At 37.8% G+C, this 19,840-nt stretch overlaps 2 protein-coding genes across 3 annotated transcripts; both read left to right on the top strand.

Moving 5' to 3' along the window:
- LOC109718385 (transmembrane protein 184B) lies at positions 2,233-8,733 on the top strand. 2 transcript variants are annotated; one of them, XM_020244604.1, is made up of 6 exons: positions 2,233-3,109; positions 4,887-4,960; positions 6,542-6,691; positions 7,216-7,501; positions 7,699-7,932; positions 8,035-8,733. In XM_020244604.1, the coding sequence occupies exons 1-6, from the start codon at positions 2,963-2,965 to the stop codon at positions 8,398-8,400; spliced, it is 1,257 nt and encodes a 418-aa protein (XP_020100193.1). In that variant the 5' UTR covers positions 2,233-2,962; the 3' UTR covers positions 8,401-8,733. The 2 variants fall into 2 exon arrangements, with proteins under 2 accessions (XP_020100193.1, XP_020100194.1); XM_020244605.1 differs by lacking the exon at positions 2,233-3,109 and adding an exon at positions 3,495-4,766.
- On the top strand, positions 9,268-10,674 carry LOC109718386 (syntaxin-related protein KNOLLE-like). The gene has a single exon (XM_020244606.1). It carries the CDS (start codon positions 9,496-9,498, stop codon positions 10,423-10,425), a length of 930 nt encoding a protein of 309 aa, XP_020100195.1. The 5' UTR covers positions 9,268-9,495; the 3' UTR covers positions 10,426-10,674.

Below are 19,840 nucleotides of genomic sequence, written 5' to 3'. Positions count from 1 at the left end.
GCTCGAAATTTATACAGATAGGAGACCCCGGGACAGGGTTTAAGGCTTTAATAAGATCCTAGCCGCCCGAGCGAAATTGGTAAAAAGATATTATTCGTGGGGATGGGCCGGGGTTTTGGACGTTCTTTTCGAGTGAAAAAATTCTTCGTTGGATTGCGCATACAGATTCAACTTATTAAGTTAATTAGTTAGACAACACTACAAAAACATGTGACATTTTCACCATTATTATTATTATTATTATTATTATTATTATTATTATTCTATCGACTATAGTTAGTGTGATAATTTGGTAATAATATGGCATTTCTATCACTGCATCAGCTACAGCCCTCTTAGATCTATTCATAACTCCCCTCAAAATAAAATAGAGAGGATAAATATTGTTTGCAGCGCGGTGCACCAATCAATTCATGCATTCACCACAGCCAAAATTAATTTGATACATAAAAATAATTTTATATAAATCATAATTATTTGATATGTTGGCATTTTAATCTTTTGATGATGGTCAAAATGTTATATCGTAATTTTAAATCTATTTATTTACTATATCTTGTACAAGTAATAATTTAATCTTTTTTTTTTATCATACTATTCTTACTAAAGTGGCAATAATGCGGTAGTAAACGAGATGTCATATCATTGCTACCTCATTGTTATGTCATTTGAATTAGCTATGATTTATGATATAATATTGGCTATAATAGCACATTATTGCTTACCATTGTTGCATTACTATTTGATTAGTTTAATTAGATACTTAATTGTACAAATTTAAATTAAAAATGATAACAAGTTAAAAATTACAGAGTAAAGTGATAAAGTCACACGCATCTTACTATCTGTGGAAAGCTGGTTTGATCAACAAGCGAAGCCGAATTCTAGCTCTCATTTAGAAGCTTGGAGCGGTCTGCCACACACTTGAATTTCAAATAATATATAATATCTATATATGTGTATATATATTTTAATCAATTCATGTTTCCACGTTAATTTTAGTTTCAAGTATTTCGGCGGCCCGATGCTAACCCGTGGAGGCGAAGCCCGAGCCCATGGTTTCGGGTTGCCATGGGGCCCGGTCTTCCGCGCTAGCCTGCCCTGGTCCTAGCAACAGCGAGCGAGACCCGGCCCATGGAAGTCCTTCTACAACTAACAGGCTAACAGCCTATCTAGGTAATTTCAGTTTAAATATTCCAGGAAATTAAAACCTGGTTTTTCTTTTTTCCCCGAATTTATTGTTTGGTACTTTTTTTAAATAGAATTTAAAATGTTTTTAAAAGAATTAAGTTAATTCATTTCTCATTAATAATAATAAAAATACATTTAAATTCCAAAACATCTCTTTTAAAAACTGTTATATAATATTTCTTTGTGTCCTTGAAAAGGTCGACATATTGAGAAAATTTTCCATCAACAACACAATAGCAGCCCCAACTGTCATCTTTAATAACCAATTTTTAAAATAAAAAAGAAATAGAGTTTTTAATTAGCTTTGTTAATGAATAAATTTTAATTAGCTTTGTTAATGAAAAAAATTGCTACAGGATTTGTATAAATAATTATGCTAATGGCCTGGACAAATTAAATAGTATTTCACAGGGCAAGACAGTCTACAACGGTAAATCTTACTATGTATATATTTGTTATATAGTCATCCAATTTAATTCAGTTAACTGAAATGAGAGTAGAGTACAGCTAGGTTAACTATAGTGCTGGATGGCGGACTTAACGGCAATAATCGTTATCTAAAAATCTGATTTTAGATGTATTATTATCGTATTTTAGTCGAATGGAGATAATTACACTTAATACTGGTTTGCCTACAGAAATTTCACAAATTTATCCCAAACCTGGATTTTCTTTTCTTTTCTTTTCTTTTCTTTTGTTTTTTTTGCTACGAAAGGGAAAGGTATTGCCCAATGGATATTTATTTGTGTTTTTTCTTAACTGAGGATTCAAAGTTTGTTTGTGTTAAAATAATATAATATTTACTACTGTCATCACTTGCATAAAAAATATTATCAAACTAATTAAATTCAAAATGATGAGACTATAATAAAGTAAAAATTGTGCCGAACCAAAATGCCATACGAATTTGTATTTAAAATAGACAAAATATCTAACAGTGACCGACACAATTTTATATTTTTTCTTGTATTTATTTATTTATTTATTTTCTCCCGTGCCTGTGGCCCATTTTCTTTTCTTTTCTTTTTTTAGAGTTTAATTTTTACTCCTCTTTTTTCGCCGTCCCTTTGTCTTCCACAGCGGTCCATCCCGTCGCCCAACAAATCCGACGCGCTCACTCTGAGAGCCGCCATTCCCTCGTTCCCGTCGTCCTCTTCTCCATCGGTCTCTCTGTCTGTCTCTCATTCTCTTTTACCGATTCATTCACTGCGCCCGCGGCGTTTCTCGCTCTCTCAAACCCAATCGGCCCAATCCGCCGCTGCTTCTCCTCCTCATCCTCATTCTCAAAATTGCCAAATCGAGCATTTTCCCGCCGCGCCGGCGCCCTACCTTTTTATTCTTTTCCGTTCAAAATTACTACTCGAATCCCCTTCGCTCGTCGCTTCTTCCTGCAGAGCGAGCTGTGCTGCTCTTCGTCTCGTCAGTTGGAGATAACCCTCTCCCTCTATCTCTCTCTATCTCTCTCTATCTCTAAGGAAAGAGGTGCGCGAAAGAATTCGGTTGTCGATTTGGTCTTCAAGCTCCCCGATCAATGGGGCGTTCGAGCTGGGGTTAGGAAGGGCTTTCTTCTTCTACCGGAGCAGGAGGAGGAGGAGGTGCTTTGCCCGTGCTCGACCCGCTCTCAGATCTTCTTCCTTCCTCCGTTTATCTGTTATTCGATCATCAAATTTTGGGGCTTCAGGAATTGGAGTAGGTAGTGGGGGGTCGATTGAGAGCCAGACGTTTTGTCGTGGCGGCTGCTGCTGCTTCTTCTTCTTAGTGATTGGGTTCGATGGCGTATATTCTGTTTGTCGCAGTTGCCTTCCCGTGCGCGGCCGGAGCCATAGTTCTAGCACTGCATCATATCTACAGGCACCTCTTGAATTACACCGAGCCCACTTACCAGCGTTTTATTGTGCGTATTATCTTCATGGTCCCGGTAATGCTACTCACTTGTAGCTTATTTTGACCCCTTGTGCATAGCCCGTAACCAAAATCCACTTCGTTGTGAATAGATATCACATTGTTGTTAGTATTTGCAAACTATTTAACCTTTTGTTAGATGCATACTAACTGTAACTGGAGTCCCAAAAAAGAAAGTAACTGATTTAACTTTTCTGAACGAAATTGACGAATGATAGATGCATTTATTACTCTGCATTACACTCTACCTGCAGATTTCATGTAATTTGACGTGAATTAGATAGTATATTGTTCTCTACATATTTTAGGGTGAGCAGAACATAGAATTATTGAAATAGCGAATTTCTATTATACTTCCTCCATGGATGAGTGCCAGGAGCATTATAAGCAGTTAATATCTGTTTTTAAATTTTAAGCTTTCTGGTTTGTGGTAAATAATAAGTCAAAACATACCATGAGAAATCTTGAAATTACAAATACATCTTTGTGAGCCAACCTTACCGTTCAGATATTGTAAGCAGAATGGTTGGAATTCTAAACTAATTGGTTCCTTTTATGAGTCAATATTATGATACAAATTATGACATGCAAAATATTAAACTCTTGTCTTATTGGTTGGATGTGAATGCTGCACCGACACTTTGTTCATGGGGGCATTTTGGTAATGGATTGCTAAATGCTAAGGCAGTGCAGCTTTGTACTTTGTAAATAAGGGTGGTGTATGTGTCGTGTCAGGCCAGTAGAGGGGTCAAAACAAGAACTTTACGCTCTGTCTAGTAGAATGGGATGAGAGCCACAATCGTATAAAAAAAAAAGAAAAAAAAAAAAAGAAGTTCAGCTGGCAGACTAGTTTTAGGGCTATACATATTCCTCTTTCTCACTCTTTTGGTTGGTATAATTTCCTTCAGAGGATAATAATAAATTGGATGAAAAGAAATACAAAATGTGAGCATTTATGTTAATTCTATTGCCACTATCCTTTTCTTTTTGGACATCTCATCCAGCAAAATGATCCTTTGGTCAGCCAGCAGTTGAATCTGCTGTTGTGATGTCTCGTTCGATGTTTTTGCACTCATATTGCTCTCTGAATCGTCTAGCTAGTTTTCGTAATAAAAAAAGCTTAGTTTGCTAATGTGGTGGCTAAAAGCTCCATTGTTATACTTTAGAAGGCTCAAAAAATCTAAAAGCGCTTCCAATCTTCCCTTTTGGAATACTATAAAATCGGAGGAGGGAAGAATGGAAGCTTTTTTACATTTGTTGGGCCTTCCAAAGTGTGAAAATGGTACTTCTAGCCACAACATTATCAAACAAGGCTTTAGTAGGTAATCAATTCTTTTTAGATCTTACTTTATGCTCATGGTTACATTTTGCATTTTTCTCTTTCCTGTTGTTGCTTCTACCTGATGCAGTCTCAAGGGAAGTAGGGCGTTAAAGGGGAAATATGAAAAAAGGACAAAGTTTAAACAATAGCTGTTGTTTGCAATCGGCTAATCAGATTAATGTTTTGTTTATTATCATGTTTTCCTGTCTGTACCAATTATCCAATTTCCTGTTCATTTCCTAAGTAGAAAGTATCAGAATCAGCTGGGAGATTATTAAAGTAAGGGATGGCTAAGTTAAACATGCATGGAGACGTGGTGGAGGACTCATGAAATAGTTGTTTGAATTGAATGGTGGGGTATTGTTTATTTGTCATTGTTGTGTTGTTACGCTTGTTATTGCTGGATTGTTTGTGTTTCCCTGTTACTGCAATGCAGTACAGTTTCTCTAACTATATTTCGTTCTCTTCGCAGGTTTACGCTGTGATGTCTTTTTTGGCCCTTGTTCTACGCGATAGCTCAATATACTTCGATTCAATCCGAGAAGTGTAAGTTTAACTGTTACTCAGGCTTATGCTAGTAGCCTAATAGTTTATTTTCATGTTCTAATTTATGAGTACAGACACAATAAATTTTTCTTCTTTTTGTTCTTTTTCTTTATAATAAACTCTCTTATACTTGAAGGGAAACTCATAAATGGAATCCATGAAGTGTGTAGTTTAAATGTTGTATCCAAAGAGTCATCAAAGACTTACATCAACAAATTGAAATGTTGGGTACTAAAATAAAAAAAAATGGGAAAGTTGGGTAGTCGAATCAAAATGGTCTATAGTTCAAGCAAGTTTTATACACTTTTACCTAAATGATATAAGAACTGAAGCTTGTTAGGCATATTTGGAACTATGAGTCTAAGCCTCTAAGGAGGAAATGCACAGGATAAAATAAGAAAAAGACTACAGCAAACCAGGTTTCTATTAAGTCTTGTCAATGCTTAGTAGAACTAGGAACAGATTGAGTAACTAATTAGCTAACCAAAAGTCTTTGGGTATGTTTGGTTCGAAATCAGAATTGGAATTTGGAAGAGGTTGAAATTGGAATCGGAATGACTTATTATGTCATTTTGTTTGTTTGTCGCCTGAATCGGAATCGGAATGAACAGTTCCCATTCTCGGCATTTGATTGACTTGGATATTGGAAATGGAATCAAATTATTATGTCAGTGTTATTCTTATAATGTTTTTTAGTTACTTTTAATCACTTTGAATACTCTGTTCATATAAATGGACAAAAATATATTTTGTTATAAAAAGTGCAATAAATTATTTACCACTTTTTTCTCAAATTATAGGGTAAATTTATTCTTTTGTCTAATATAAAACTATTGTATCTTTTTTTATTATCAAAATCCTAAGTATTTTGTCTTCTTCTTTTGATGTATCCGATGTTGACCTCAAAGAAAGAGATCCACTTTTCGGACAATAGAGAAGGAAATTGATCTACTTTTGAGAATAAAAATAGTATGCAAGAGAGAGAAAGTGTGAGTGTGTGTGTGTGTGTGTGGGTATGAGAGAGAGAGAGAGAGAGAGAGAGAGAGAGAGATTTTGTTTGTGGGGGGGTTAACGGGGGTGCTCGCGAGATGGTTGAGAGGGTTGGCGGAGGGTGGAAATGAGCGACGAACTTCGAAGTTGTGATGAGTCACGAAGGTTTTTTTCTCCACAAAGTTATTTTCTTCTTTTTATTTTATCATGTGATCCCAGAATCAAGCTTCAATCCAGGGTCAGAGGCCAGATTGGTTTTTACCTGGATTAGCGGATTCCTATTCCAGAGTGGAAACAGAATCGATATGGGATTACGGTCTACCAAACTTCTAGAATTGGAATGGATCATGCCCATTCCCATTCCGATTCCGGGGTTAATAAAGAGCGAACCAAACATGCCCTTTGACCAATATTTAACATTCTAATGCCATCTTATTGTTCCTTCAAAAGTTGTACTCTGTATTGTGAACCATTTTATAGACCTGGAACAGTTGCTTCTTGATAAGCGCTGGTAATGAAAACTCCTAGAAGTTATCACAATCCTTTGACGGCTGTGCAGAACCTGACTTGGTTTCTAACTTACTGTTTCAGCTATGATGCTTGGGTCATCTATAATTTCCTTTCACTCTGCTTGGCATGGGTGGGAGGTCCTGGTGCTGTAGTATCAAATTTGACTGGTCGAGTTCTGAAGCCATCCTGGTTACTGATGACTTGCTGTTTTCCAGCTATTCCTCTTGACGGGTATGTGAATAGTCCATTTTGCTTCTGAGTATGTTTATGCTATGTATCACTGACACTTCTATAAATTTCACGTGTCCTTGTCTAGCACACGCATATTCATGTCAGAGTCGTGCCTAATGCGGACAAGCCATGGACGCGTGTTCGACACAGGTCTATAGCGCATCTCATTAAAAGAATATGTAGTTTTTTAAAAAATATATAAACTATCAATGAGAATTTTATTAACTTTCATTCGTATGAGAAATATAATAATATTTTAGTAAAATTAATACTTTATATATAATAAATAAATACTATTATATTAATAATATTATATTTTATTAGCGGTGCCCATCGTGCCCGTGTCCTAATTTTTCAGAAGCTACCAAGTCATGTTTGAATCGTGTCGTGTCCGTATTCCGCGTCCATGTTCGTAACGCCTAGGTTCTATGTAAACCTATTTTGTGTGCTTGTTTTCTGAAACATGCACTTCTGACACTAATGAGTTTATTACTGAAACATTGAAACTGTTTGCCATCGAACAGGCGTTTTATACGGAGGTGCAAGCAAGGTTGTTTACAGTTTGTTATTCTTAAGCCTATTCTGGTTGTCATTACCTTCATACTCTATGCAAAGGGAAAATATGAAGACGGGAACTTCAGTGTCAACCAAGCCTATTTGTATATCACAATCATCTACACTGTCTCATATTCAACGGCATTGTATGCTCTTGCCCTGTTCTATGTGGCATGCAGAGATCTACTTCTGCCATTCAACCCAGTCCCAAAATTTATTATGATTAAATCAGTTGTTTTCCTCACATATTGGCAGGTACTTTTTATTCCTTGCATTCATATTTTTTGTGCAATTTGTTTTGACCCTACTGTCTTTCTTGTAAACTATATGCCTTGTAGCAAAAAAAAAAAGAAAAAAAAAAGAAAAAAAAAATGAAAATTAGAATAGAATGAAAACTTTTCTTTTAGCTCCAACCTCTTTGCTGTAAAACTAAAGAGCGATGTATTCTGCAGGGCGTGCTGGTTTTTCTTGCTGCCAAGTCTGGCTTTATAAAGAATGCTGAAGAAGCTGCTGATTTTCAGAACTTTGTGTTATGCATTGAAATGCTTGTAGCGGCTGTAGGACATCTGTATGCCTTCCCCTATAAGGAGTATGCAGGGGCCAATATTGGTGCATCTGGTGGTTTTAGGGGAAGCCTTGCCCATGCTTTGAAGTTTAACGACTTCTACCACGACACAGTTCACCAGGTAATCCTATTACCATGCTAAATTTTATCTTTGCTTTATGTAAACTTTTTCTCTTCTTTGTTTTGGGACTTCACTTCAATCTGACAATGTTTTGTGACACAGTTTGCCCCTACTTATCATGATTATGTACTCTACAATAACACCGAGAGTGATGATGGTGCAAGAAAGTATAGATCACGCACATTCGTGCCCACTGGGCAGGAGATGGATTCGGTGCGGAAGAATAAGAACATGTATGGCGGCAAGATTAATGACATACAGTTGTCTAGCATGCCCACCTCAGGTACAAATAGTCCAATGACATCGAGCTCCTTGATCAATCAGGCAGACTTGGAAGCTATCAAGTCCTCTTTGCTCAAGGAAAGTGCTACTGCTGTACAACCATATGATCTTTCCCTCTTGATTGATGCGGATCTATCTAATTACCCTGCTGAGGTTCCCGCAGTTGATGACTCAAGCAAACAATGATCTTTGGTGATGATGCTGATTTCCTTGAGCAGAAACGTTGTGTTGGAGTGATTAGAGAAGCGGTGAAATCATTTACTTGTCCTATTGAAATGTTTGATGCTTAATTGTTCTGGAAGATGTTGAGTCACGCTGGTGTATATTCGTGTTTATTTGCTTCTTATTAATTTCTTCCTAGTTTTAGCCAGGTTTAGTGAATTTACTTGTGTGCCTGCCTCATCTGTCTCTCTTGTTTCTAAATTACTGTTTTTTGCTTTCCCCTGTTTTGAGTTTTGAAGGGACTAGTTTATGTCTGCTGCTTATACTATATGGTGTTATTTGCATGATTTTCTCTCATTAGAGATGTAAACTAATTCAAGTACTGATGTACGGTGAAGGTAGATAGTAGATACTTGGTGAACTCCCCCGTTCTGTTTTTGGTGGCTATGTATGTGCGGATATGCAAATTGTGTGTTTGCTGTCAGTTACATTAAGCAAATGGCCCCTCGAATGTTTAAGTTCCCTTGTTAGTAGTTAATGAGTTAGATTTCTATCATGGCATTTGGGAGGCTAGTTAGCTGTCTGGTTTCATCAATTGGATTCGGCGCAGGGGGTAACAATTAGAGATATTCTTTTCGGAAGATTGTTCCCATGATCTTCGTGATCTGCCCGTGTAAGCTTGTTTCTGCCCAACTATCATTCCGAATCCATGGCGTGGACGCTCTCCCATTCTGTGGCCCAGTTCTCTTTGAAGTGCATAATAATGAGATTCAGGCCGGCCGAGAACGTGCAAGCATCGCTTTGCGCCACCGACTCCGGTGCTTAATGACTATCCATTCATTACCATTATTGCGAATTAATTTAATTACCTGTCCTATGCCCTACTGTCCAGGCATTCCTTCCCTCCCAGGCCCCACTTGTGAGTTGTGTCAACCGTCTCCATCTTTCCCTCGCGGCACGGATAGATATAAGATAGCTAGATAGATAGATCGATTGCAGACGGTGGTGCCTGTTGACTTTTTTTGGGGAGTAGGCGTAGCAGTGCTCTGCGCTCCTCTCTGCTCCGCTCTGCTCTGCGCTGGCTGTTCCGACCGCAAGCAATCCGATTGGATCGACGCGATGAACGATCTAATGACCTATTCCTTCGTCGGATTAACCAATCTCGACGACGAGGAGGAAGGTGACCCGACCAAGGCCGAGGCCTCAGCCGCGGATGAGAAGCTCCGGCGCTTCTTGGCGGAGGCGGAGGCGGCCAATAAGGAGATGGCCGCCATCCGACATCTGCTCGCAGGTCTCCAGCAAGCCCATGGGGAGACCAATTATTCCCTCTCTGACCCCGACTCCCTCCGCTCCATCCGCCGCCGCATCAACGCCGACCTCCTCCTCGCCATCCGCACCGCCCGCGACGTCCGCGCCCGCCTCGATGCCATGGACTCCGACCCCGAGCCCACGGCGGCCTCGTCCGTCGGCGCCGGGCTGCGCTCCAAGCTGAGGGAGCTCATTGCGGACCTCCAGGAGCTGCGGCGGCGGATGGCGGCCGACCACCGGGAGGCGGTGGCGCGCTGCTATTTCGCCATCACGGGTGAGCGCCCCGACGAGGCGCTGCTCGACCGGATCGCGTCCATGTCGGGTGGGGACGAGCTGATGCTTCTAAAGAAGGCGGTGGCGGAGGGAGGAGGAGGTGACGGCGACTTGGTGGTAGCTGTGCAGGAGATGGAGGATCGGCAGGAGGTGGCGTCGGGATTAGAGAGGAGCCTGCTGGAGCTGCAGCAGCTGTTCCTCGACATGGCCGTGCTGGTGGAGGCGCAGGCCCAGCACTTGGATGACATTGAGCAGCAGGTGGCCGCCGCCGCCGACTTTGTAGGAAACGGTGCCCAGGACCTCGAGGATGCTCGGCAGTACCAAAAGAGCGCTCGCCGCAAGGCGGCGTGGATCGCACTTGCAATTTTGCTTCTGCTGCTGCTTATCTTGGCCGTTGTCGTTGCAGTCGTTGCCATTAATTTGAGCAAGAAAAGCACGCACCTATCCATCTACATTTTTACCTGGTAGTCTAGTTCTTAGTAGTTTGGGCATTTGATTTGTGCGGAGATCTGCGAGTATCAAGAGCGGAGAGTGTTTTTTCTGAATTTGTCGGATCACATGGGAAATTTGATGACTGTTATATGCGCAACAGGCAAACAATTCCGGTTAAGAGTTTGTTTGAGCCAAATTTAAAATTTTCTTGTAAGTTTCTAAATAAATATGACGCACAAATTCCTGTTTGATTGAGCTTAATTAATAAAATAATTATGACGTGAATTTGCGCCTACATTAAACTAGCGCATGTATATATATATATATATATATATATATATAAAAGAAGAAGACAAGATATTTCTTTTGAATTTTATGAAAATTTTTTTACTTTTTATATTCTTATAAATATACTAACATATGTAAATAAACATAAAATATAGTCAAGTATGCATCGAACCTTCAACTAAACTCAACTTTTAAATAAGTCCACTAAACTCTTCTCAATTTTATTAATATAAATTATATAATTTATACAATTATACTTCTTCTTCTTCTTCTTTTTGAGTCTTCTTGCAGAGTCCTCTAAACTCTTAAACAGAATTGTCTGAGTTCGTATAAGAGTATGTTTGACGACTGTTAAATGTGCAACAGCAAATTTGTGCGTCTCGTAGTAATGCGGTTTGGGACTGAATATCTTCCATACACATATGCTTATGGTGAATTATGAAGAACGGCCATGCATGTTGATTCAATTTGAGATCAATCTGGTACTGCATCGAGGTGCATGATTAGCCATGTATATGATATCTAAGAGGCCAGTCTTGTAAAATTTTTGTCCACTGAGGTTCGAACGAGTTGGATCGCAAATTGAAAACTATTCATTTTAGGATAAAAACAAAGCACTCAAAAAATCGAGTAATCAGAGGCCTGGGCCCATTTAACTCCTTCAGATTGTTTGTACTGATTCGTCCAATATGTTTGGGCCAACATATTTGCGGACCGAACCCTATTTCACTTGTTATTTTAATTGGGCAGGCCTTAAGCAGTAGTAGGCCTCACATTGCATGTTTGCAGTATTTTGCTACAGTTCCACTTGTTCAAGTCTGAAGAAAAATATTCATATGATTTAACTATCCAAAAATAATAATAAAAAAAATATTGTTAGATCAATTTGCAAACTAAACAATTAAACCCTCCTCGGCGTGAGCCTTTCATGGCCCACCCCTTTTGAGTTATTCTCGAAAAATGAGATTCGAGGTAAGAAGTTTTATAATATTTAACTACCCCTATGCATAGATTTAGAATAAGTACCAAGATTGGATACAAAATAGTTAGCACAAACAAGAATACTATATAATTGTTGTATATGGCCCAACATTAGTATAAAGGTTTGATGCAAAATATTGAGCACCGGCCATAATTGTTACAGCAGTGATAGACTTAGCCATATTCAATTTAAATAAAATCAATTGATGACGAATATCAAATCGGTGTAGATCTGACAAACAATTGTATCCAATCCCATTCTGCGATTGAGCTTTATAGCTGAACTGGGATTCCTGGCCTTTGGGCATTTAGTAGAAATATTTCAACATTGCACATTACCCATAACATATTATATTAGAGTGGAGTGGACTAAGCCCTTTCGCAGTCCAAAGGCCCTATCTCTACCCAAAGACTCGCCCTTATTCATAAATGCATGTCTTAAATGCTTCTCCATGATAAGTCGGTCCGGCTATTGAACTGGAAAATCTTGATAGCTTGGCCCGATTCGTAATTGAAAATGGCCGAAAAAGAATGCAATGGCATGGGGAGCTCGGCAGTCAGAAACCCTACCTCATTAATCCTTCTCTCCTGCCTGTGACTAGTGGGTTCGGCCATTAATATAGGTTATCATGTTTAGGACTAGGGTTTTAGGGTTTAGGGTTTTAGGGTTCTAGGGTTTACGGTTTAGGGTTTAGGGTTTAGGGTTTAGGGTTTCGGGTTTCGGGTTTCGGGTTTCGGGTTTCGGGTTTCGGGTTTTAGGGTTTTAGGGTTTAGGGTATAGGGTTTAGGGTATAGGGTTTGNTAAGTACCAAGATTGGATACAAAATAGTTAGCACAAACAAGAATACTATATAATTGTTGTATATGGCCCAACATTAGTATAAAGGTTTGATGCAAAATATTGAGCACCGGCCATAATTGTTACAGCAGTGATAGATTTAGCCATATTCAATTTAAATAAAATCAATTGATGACCAATATCAAATCCCATTCTGCGATTGAGCTTTATAGCTGAACTGGGATTCCTGGCCTTTGGGCATTTAGTAGAAATATTACATTGCACATTACCCATAACATATTATATTAGAGTGGAGTGGACGAAGCCCTTTCGCAGTCCAAAGGCCCTATCTCTACCCAAAGACTCGCCCTTATTCATAAATGCATATCTTAAATGCTTCTCCATGATAAGTCGGTCCGGCTATTGAACTGGAAAATGTTGATAGCTTGGCCCGATTCGTAATTGAAAATGGCCTAAAAAGAATGCAATGGCATGGGGAGCTCGGCAGTCGGAAACCCTACCTCATTAATCCTTCTCTCCTGCCTGTGACTAGTGGGTTCGGCCATTAATATAGGTTATCATGTTTTGGACTAGTTGCAACAACAAATATATTCTAGTTATATTTTAATAGAAACCTAAAGATCGAAAGAGTTCAAAATCAATAATTTTTAATGATTGATATATTATACTATCTACAGCAAGATTTATATCTTTAATAAAAAATTTTAGTGCTATATCATAATTTTTTGTGATTTTTTTTTTTATTTTTAACCGTTAATTTTGAGTCATTTTAATCACTAGATAAATAATACCAAAAAATCACAAAATTTATTTTCTAATTAAATACTTCAAATACGTTAGATCAAGTTTAATGAAGTCGATCATCGATTCGACTGTTCATTATCGAAAACAGTTTAGGAGCACGGAGGCCTCCCTGCTTCTAATAGCTCCTACTTGTTATATTAATATAAAAAGTTTTAGGTAAAAATTTATCAGCACAAACAATAGAAGAAGGACCTAGGCTAAGTCCTTTGTCAGCCCAATGACCCTACGTCAGCCATAAATATTTAATTTACTCTGTAGACTCTGGCATTAGAATGAATTTATGATTCTTTAGGCTGGTTCTCACCAAAAATCCATGTATAAGCCCAATATCACAAATAGAGCAACTGCGACGTGATCTAGTTTCCCATTTGATGGCTGGGCCCTTTCCGGGCTTCATATTAATTATTGTTTGCTTCACTTAGCCCAACGTTAGTGTGAAGACGGAACTGAGCACCAACGTGAATAGATGGCTGGACCATTGAAATGGAGCTTTGGTCCAATGTTAACCGCCCAATATTATCAGTACGAAGGCTCAATAAAAGATAGTGAGCACCCGCAAGAGTTCTTTGAGCAGGCCCTTTGTTTTTTTCCTTAAAAACAGATAACTAATTAACAAAAAGACTAGTCAAATAGTCTATCAACTTCTCATAATTTTTTAATTAATTCATATTTCCAGCTAAATTTATTTTTAAACGAAACAAATGAAACGGGTAGCGTGCTACCTATCTCTCTCTCTCAAAAAAAAAAAAAGCTTCTCTGAATTTCCGCACATGAATGTTACTCGCATAAGATAATTTTGATTCATCGCTACAGGCTTTAAGGTGTAAAAGATTGAAGTCGGAAAAGATAAATAAATAAATATACTAGATGAATACTTTTCAGAAATATATTGTTCAATAGCCAAACATTTTTCATTTTTAGTAAACCCTTAGGCTTTCTTTTATTTTATAATAATTAAAAAATGTTAGAAGATTTTTTTTAGTAGTTAAAATTTAAAATCGAGGGTTTAAGGTTGGAGTGTTTTATTTTTATACTAAAAGAAAATTCATTGATCTCCAATCCAACTTTTGGAGAGGACACGAAGCATAAATTTTATTTTAATTTTCCATCCCACCATTTACAAATGTATATTTATTTATGGTAAAAACGTATAAAATTTATTTAAACTATTAATTTGAATTTAACTATCAAATATTTCAATATTTTGATTTTACTGTCTAGTCTTTCAATCTATTTGATTTTAGTCAGCTGACAATATTTAATCATTAAAATTTGAATGCTTTGTTTATCTTTACAATATTAGTTAATATTTTATACATTTCTCACAACAATAAATTTATTAAACTAAATAATTTTGTTTCAATTTTAGAATCAAAGAGCTATTAATTCAGTCAAATCATAGTCAAACTCAAGTGGTCTATAATTTAGTAAAGTTATATATAATTTTACCTTTATTTATAATGTAAGACTCAGTGTTACACTATGTAACGTTCATTTCAATCTTGGGCCACAGACCGGGACCTTGATAGCCTCTAATGGCATCTCAGATCAGTTCGAGGCATTAATTGGACCTTTGTCATACAGTGAACATCGGTTGGGCTGTTTGTTCTCCTGCCAGCAGAAAGCAACCTTTAGGATTGTTTAATTTTTCAAAAAAATAAAGGTTAGAAATTTATATATAATATTAATTTTGCTAAAATATTATTTATTAATGAGTGTTACTATTTTTGACTTTACCTATAATGGAATTAATAAGTTTGTTGCGAAATACAGGGATATAAACGTTAGTTTATCTATATTTTTATATTCACTCTAAAAATTTTTAAAATTCGCAACAAATTTATTACTATTATTTTATTTTTTTAATTATATCTATTTTTTTATTCTCATTTCATAACAAACTTATTGATACCTAATTTTTATATGGTAATTCGTTTATATTCCTATATTTCACAACAAACTTATTAATTCTATTAGGTAAAGTCAAAAATAGTAGCTCTCGTTAATAAATAATATTTTCACAAAATTAATATTTTTATATATAATAAAAGAGAGTGAACTTTTAAAACTTTAATATTATAATTTACTCTAATCGTGTATTTAAATTTGATCTAAATACTTTTCGGTAGAATTTAATAGTATTTTTTTTTTGTGCTTTTTATTAATTAGGACATTAGAAAGTGATGAAAATTTAGGTGGCAAAGTAAATATTTTAAACTTTAGATATCTACTTAAAAATTACATGCATTAGTTCACATGTTTACTAATTTTATTTTGGGGATTAGATATGCCACTTTTTGTAGATATTGATATAAGGTTAGGCAAGTGAAACTTTTCATTTGGGGGCATTAACGAGAGTTACTATTTCCGACTTTGCCTTAAAATGTAAAGCCTCTGCCATTTTACCAAAAGCGGAAAGAGCCATTACTTACCGTAATAAGGCGATTCGGAGCTAGACCTCATCCAGCCCATTAAGGGAAAGCGCACTTGGGTCCTCATTTGTACCTGGGATGAACGTGCGGGCCCATTTAGTTAAATCTGGCTGCAGAGTATTCCTTCGATCTATGTGGTGTGATGGCCCATAACCTGACAACAAACTCAGCCCAATAATCCATTTTAGCACACAACCCTTTTTTTTTCTCGCTAAATATATGCATGAATCCCCCCTCAGGTATTGACCATTTATTAAATAAACCATTTAATTAATTTTCTTTTCAGTGACACCTCTCCACTTCTTTTTTCTTCTTTAAATATTAGATTCTGATACATTTAATTTTGTTTGACCATAACCACTAGGCCTTAAAAAAAAAAAAATTCAAAAGATAAAAGGATCTCAATCAAAAAACCAAAAAGAAAAAAGAAATCAATGTTGAGGGGGTGTAAGCACTATAATATAAAAAGTATACTATACAACATACAATAATATACAAAGTACAGTGTAATATATACGCATATATCTAAATTGGCGTAGGGACGGCCCCTGCATGGAGCGAGCTGGGCTAAGAGTAGTATACATTTAGGCTTAATAGGCTGAATTTTATTTTGGGCCGGATGAGGCCCACTGCTGGTTGGCCTATTTTCTGGTTTGGGTTAAATTGCAAGACTTTCCATTTTAGGTAAAGTCGGAAATAGTAAGTCTCGTTAATTGCCCCGAAATGGAAAGTTTCACTTGCCGAACTTAATATTATGCTATAACTTGCTCTTTTTTTTTTTTGCTTTGTTATTTATTCTTTGGTTAATGCACTTTTTCTTTAGAGCAATCACATAATTTATCCTTTTTATTTGTCATAATCAAAAATAAAAAATGTGGAGAACACTCACCATTTTTTGTTTGTAAATTTTTATCTTTTTTTGTGAGTTAAAAGGCTATAATATAGATAACAAAATTTGTGATTAACCCTCTATTGACTGTTGGCGTTTTGTAAAAGCCATTCCAAACTCCATCATCAGATATGGACCAAATTTCCAAAATGGTGAGTCCTCGTACGAGAATTGCACGTAATAGGCCTTTTCTCGGCCTAGAGATTATCATAAATATTGAAGCACATCACAATCAACGTTATGGGCCTCATGGCCGAACTCAGGTGGTTTTCTTACTTTCTATGGCTGGACTAATTCTGCCACTAATTGCAGGCCTCTGTTTAGACCCAAGCCTAGGACGCTACTGGTTTCGGACTTCACAGTAGACGGCCTGATCGTGAACCGACCGAGGATAGCTCAGGCCGGTTTCTACTTACACCGCTGGAAGTCACAAGGCCGGTCGGCGACGGCCTTAGATGACAAATTTTGCTATTATATGACAGAAAATTGATTAAAACTAATTATATTTCACAAAAAAATATTTTTGAAAATAATAGAAGCAAGAAAAATAAAAAGAATGAAAGTTGAAGAATATTAATAATAAATCAATAAAGTTGAATTGTCTACTTCAAAGTAGGGTCTTTTATCTTCCTGTAAATCTTATCGTTGAGATGTAAATCTTACCATCTATATAAGTTTAAAGTTTAGATTTTGTTTAAAACTAAACAGAATGTTTTTGTATTGAAGCAAACTTCAGTAGTAAAAGCTAAAAATTAGTTGTGGATATTTGAAAGGTGATAACTCATTAGTTGGTATAATTAGTTAGACTAGAATATTTTTCTAAACGTAACCAGAAAAGTTCTTATGTGTCGATTCCAGCGACAAAGTATCTGCATTGATAATCGATGCCATTAAATATAATATATAGTAATTTTTTTTCCTAATCAAATTAATATTATTCGTCTAATATTATATGGTTAAAAATTAGTAGTTTTAAGCAGATAGTACAAAGGTTATCTTAATCCCGTGAGGGCTAAAATCTGCATGGGAATATATGGGTCTAAGGGTGCGTTTGGTTCATGCTATCTTTTAAAGATTCCTAATAAGGGTTCAGGGTTCAGGGTTCAGGGTTCAGGGTTTTTAGGGTTTGAGGGGTTTCAGGGTTTTTAGGGTTTGAGGGTTTTAGGGTTTTTAGGGGTTTAGGGTTTAGGGTTTTAGGGTTTTCAAGGTTCAAAGGTTCAGCGTGTTCTAGGTTCGAGGTTCAGGTATCAGGGTTCAGGTTCAGGTTCAGCGGTTTCAGGGTTCAGGGTTCAAGGGTCTCAGGTTCAGGGTTCAGGGTTCAGGGTTTCAGCGTTCAGGTTCGAGTGGTTCGGGTTCAGGTTCAGGTTCAGGGTTTCAGGGTTCAGGGTTCAGGCAGGATTCAGGTTAGGTCAGGGTTCAGGAGTTCAGGGTTCAGGTTCAGGGTTCAGGGTTAGGTTCGGGTTCAGGTTCAGGGAGCGGTCAGTCAGCGGTCGGTCGGGTTCAGGGTCAGGGTTCAGTGGTTCAGGGTTCAGGTGTCAGGGTTCAGTGTTAGGTTTCGGGTTCAGGGTTCAGGGTTTCAGGGTTCAGGTTCAGGTTCAGGTTCAGGTTCAAGGATTCAGGGTCAGGGTTAGGGTTTCAGGGTTAGGGTTCAGTGGCTCAGGGTTCAGTCTCGAAGGGTTACAGGTTCAGGGTTTAGGGTCAGGGTAAGGGTTCAGGTCAGGTTCAGGGTTCAGGTTCATCAGGGTTCAGGGTTCAGGGTTCGAGGGTTCAGGTTCAGGGATCAGGGTTCAGGGTTCATGGTTTCAGGGTTCAAGGAGTTTCAGGTTTCAGGGTTCAGGGTCAGGTTCAGGGTTCCAGGGTTCAGGTGTCCAGGGTTAGGTTAGGGTTGAGGGTGAGGGCTGAGGGTTTAGGTTTAGGGTTGACGGTTTACTGATTGAGGGTGTTAGGGTTTAGGGTTAGGAGATTGAGGGGGGTAAGGTTGAGGGTTTTAGGTTTGAGGGTTGAGGGTGAGTTTGGGTTGAAGGGTTTAGGGTTTAGGGTTAACGTTTAGGTTTAGGGTTGACGGTTGAGGGTTTAGGTTTAGGGTTAGGGTTTAGGGTTTAGGGTTTAGGGTTTTGTTAGGGTTTAGGTTTAGGGTTAGTTTTAGGGTTTAGGGTTTAGGGTTTAGGGGTTTAGTTAGGGTTTAGGGTTTTAGGGTTAGGGTTAGGGTGTTCAGGGTTAGGTTTAGGGGTTTATGGGTTTAGGGTTTAGGGTTTAGGTTTTGGGTTTAGGGTTTATGTTTAGGGTTAGGTTTAGGGTTAGGTAAGGTTAGCGGGTTACGGTTAGGGTTTAGGTTTAGGGGTTTTTACGGGTTTACGGTTAGGTTTAGGCTTAGGGTTTAGCGGTTAGGTAGGGTTTAGGGTTAAGGGTTTAGGGTTTAGGTCTTAGGTTAGGTTAGGGTTTGGGTTATAGGAGTTAGGTTTAGGGTTTAGGCTTTAGGTTTAGGGTTTAGGTTAGGGTAGGGTTTAGGGTTTAGGTTTAGGTTTAGGTTTAGGGTTTAGGTTTAGTGTTTAGGGTTTAGGGTTTTAGGTTTAGGGTTTAGGGGATTTAGGTTTAGGGTTAGGAGTTTAGGGTTTTAAGGGTTTAGGGTTTAGGGGTTATAGGGTTTAGGTTTAGGGTTTAAGGGTTTAGGTTTAGGGGTTTTAAGGGTTTAAGTTTAGGGTCTTAGGGTTAGTGTTTAGGTTTACCCTGGGTTTAGTGGTTTGAGGGTTTAGGGTTAGGTTTAGGGTTTAGGGTTTAGGGTATATAGGGTTAACGGGTTTAGTAGGGTTTAGGTTTTAAGGGTTTTAGTTTAGGGTTTAGGGTTTAGGTTTACGGTTAGGCTTAGGGTTTAGGGTTTAAGGGTTTAGGGTTTTTAGAGGGTTTAGGGTTTAGGGTTTAGGGATTAGGGTTTAGGGTTTAGGGTCTTAGGGTTTAGGGGTTGTAGGCGTTTACGGGTATTATGTTTAGGGTTTCAGGGTTTAGTATTAGGTTTAGGTTTAGGTTAGAGGGTTAGGGGTTTAGGGTTTAGGGTTTAGGTTAGTTTAGGGTTTAGGGTTTTAGGTTTAGGTTTAAGCGTTTTAGGGTTTAGTTTAGGATAGGGTTTAAGTTTAGGGCTTTAGGGTTTAGGGTTTAGGCTTAGGGTTTAGGGTTAGGGTTTAGGGTTTAGGGTTTAGGTTTAGGTTTAGGTTAGGGTTAGGGGTAGGTTTACGGTTTTAGGTTTAACGGGTTTAGGGATAC

The sequence above is a fragment of the Ananas comosus genome, linkage group 12 (genome assembly GCF_001540865.1).
Source record: "Ananas comosus cultivar F153 linkage group 12, ASM154086v1, whole genome shotgun sequence".
In the NCBI taxonomy this organism is placed as follows: Eukaryota; Viridiplantae; Streptophyta; class Magnoliopsida; order Poales; family Bromeliaceae; genus Ananas; species Ananas comosus.
This window is presented reverse-complemented; position numbering and strand designations above follow the sequence as displayed.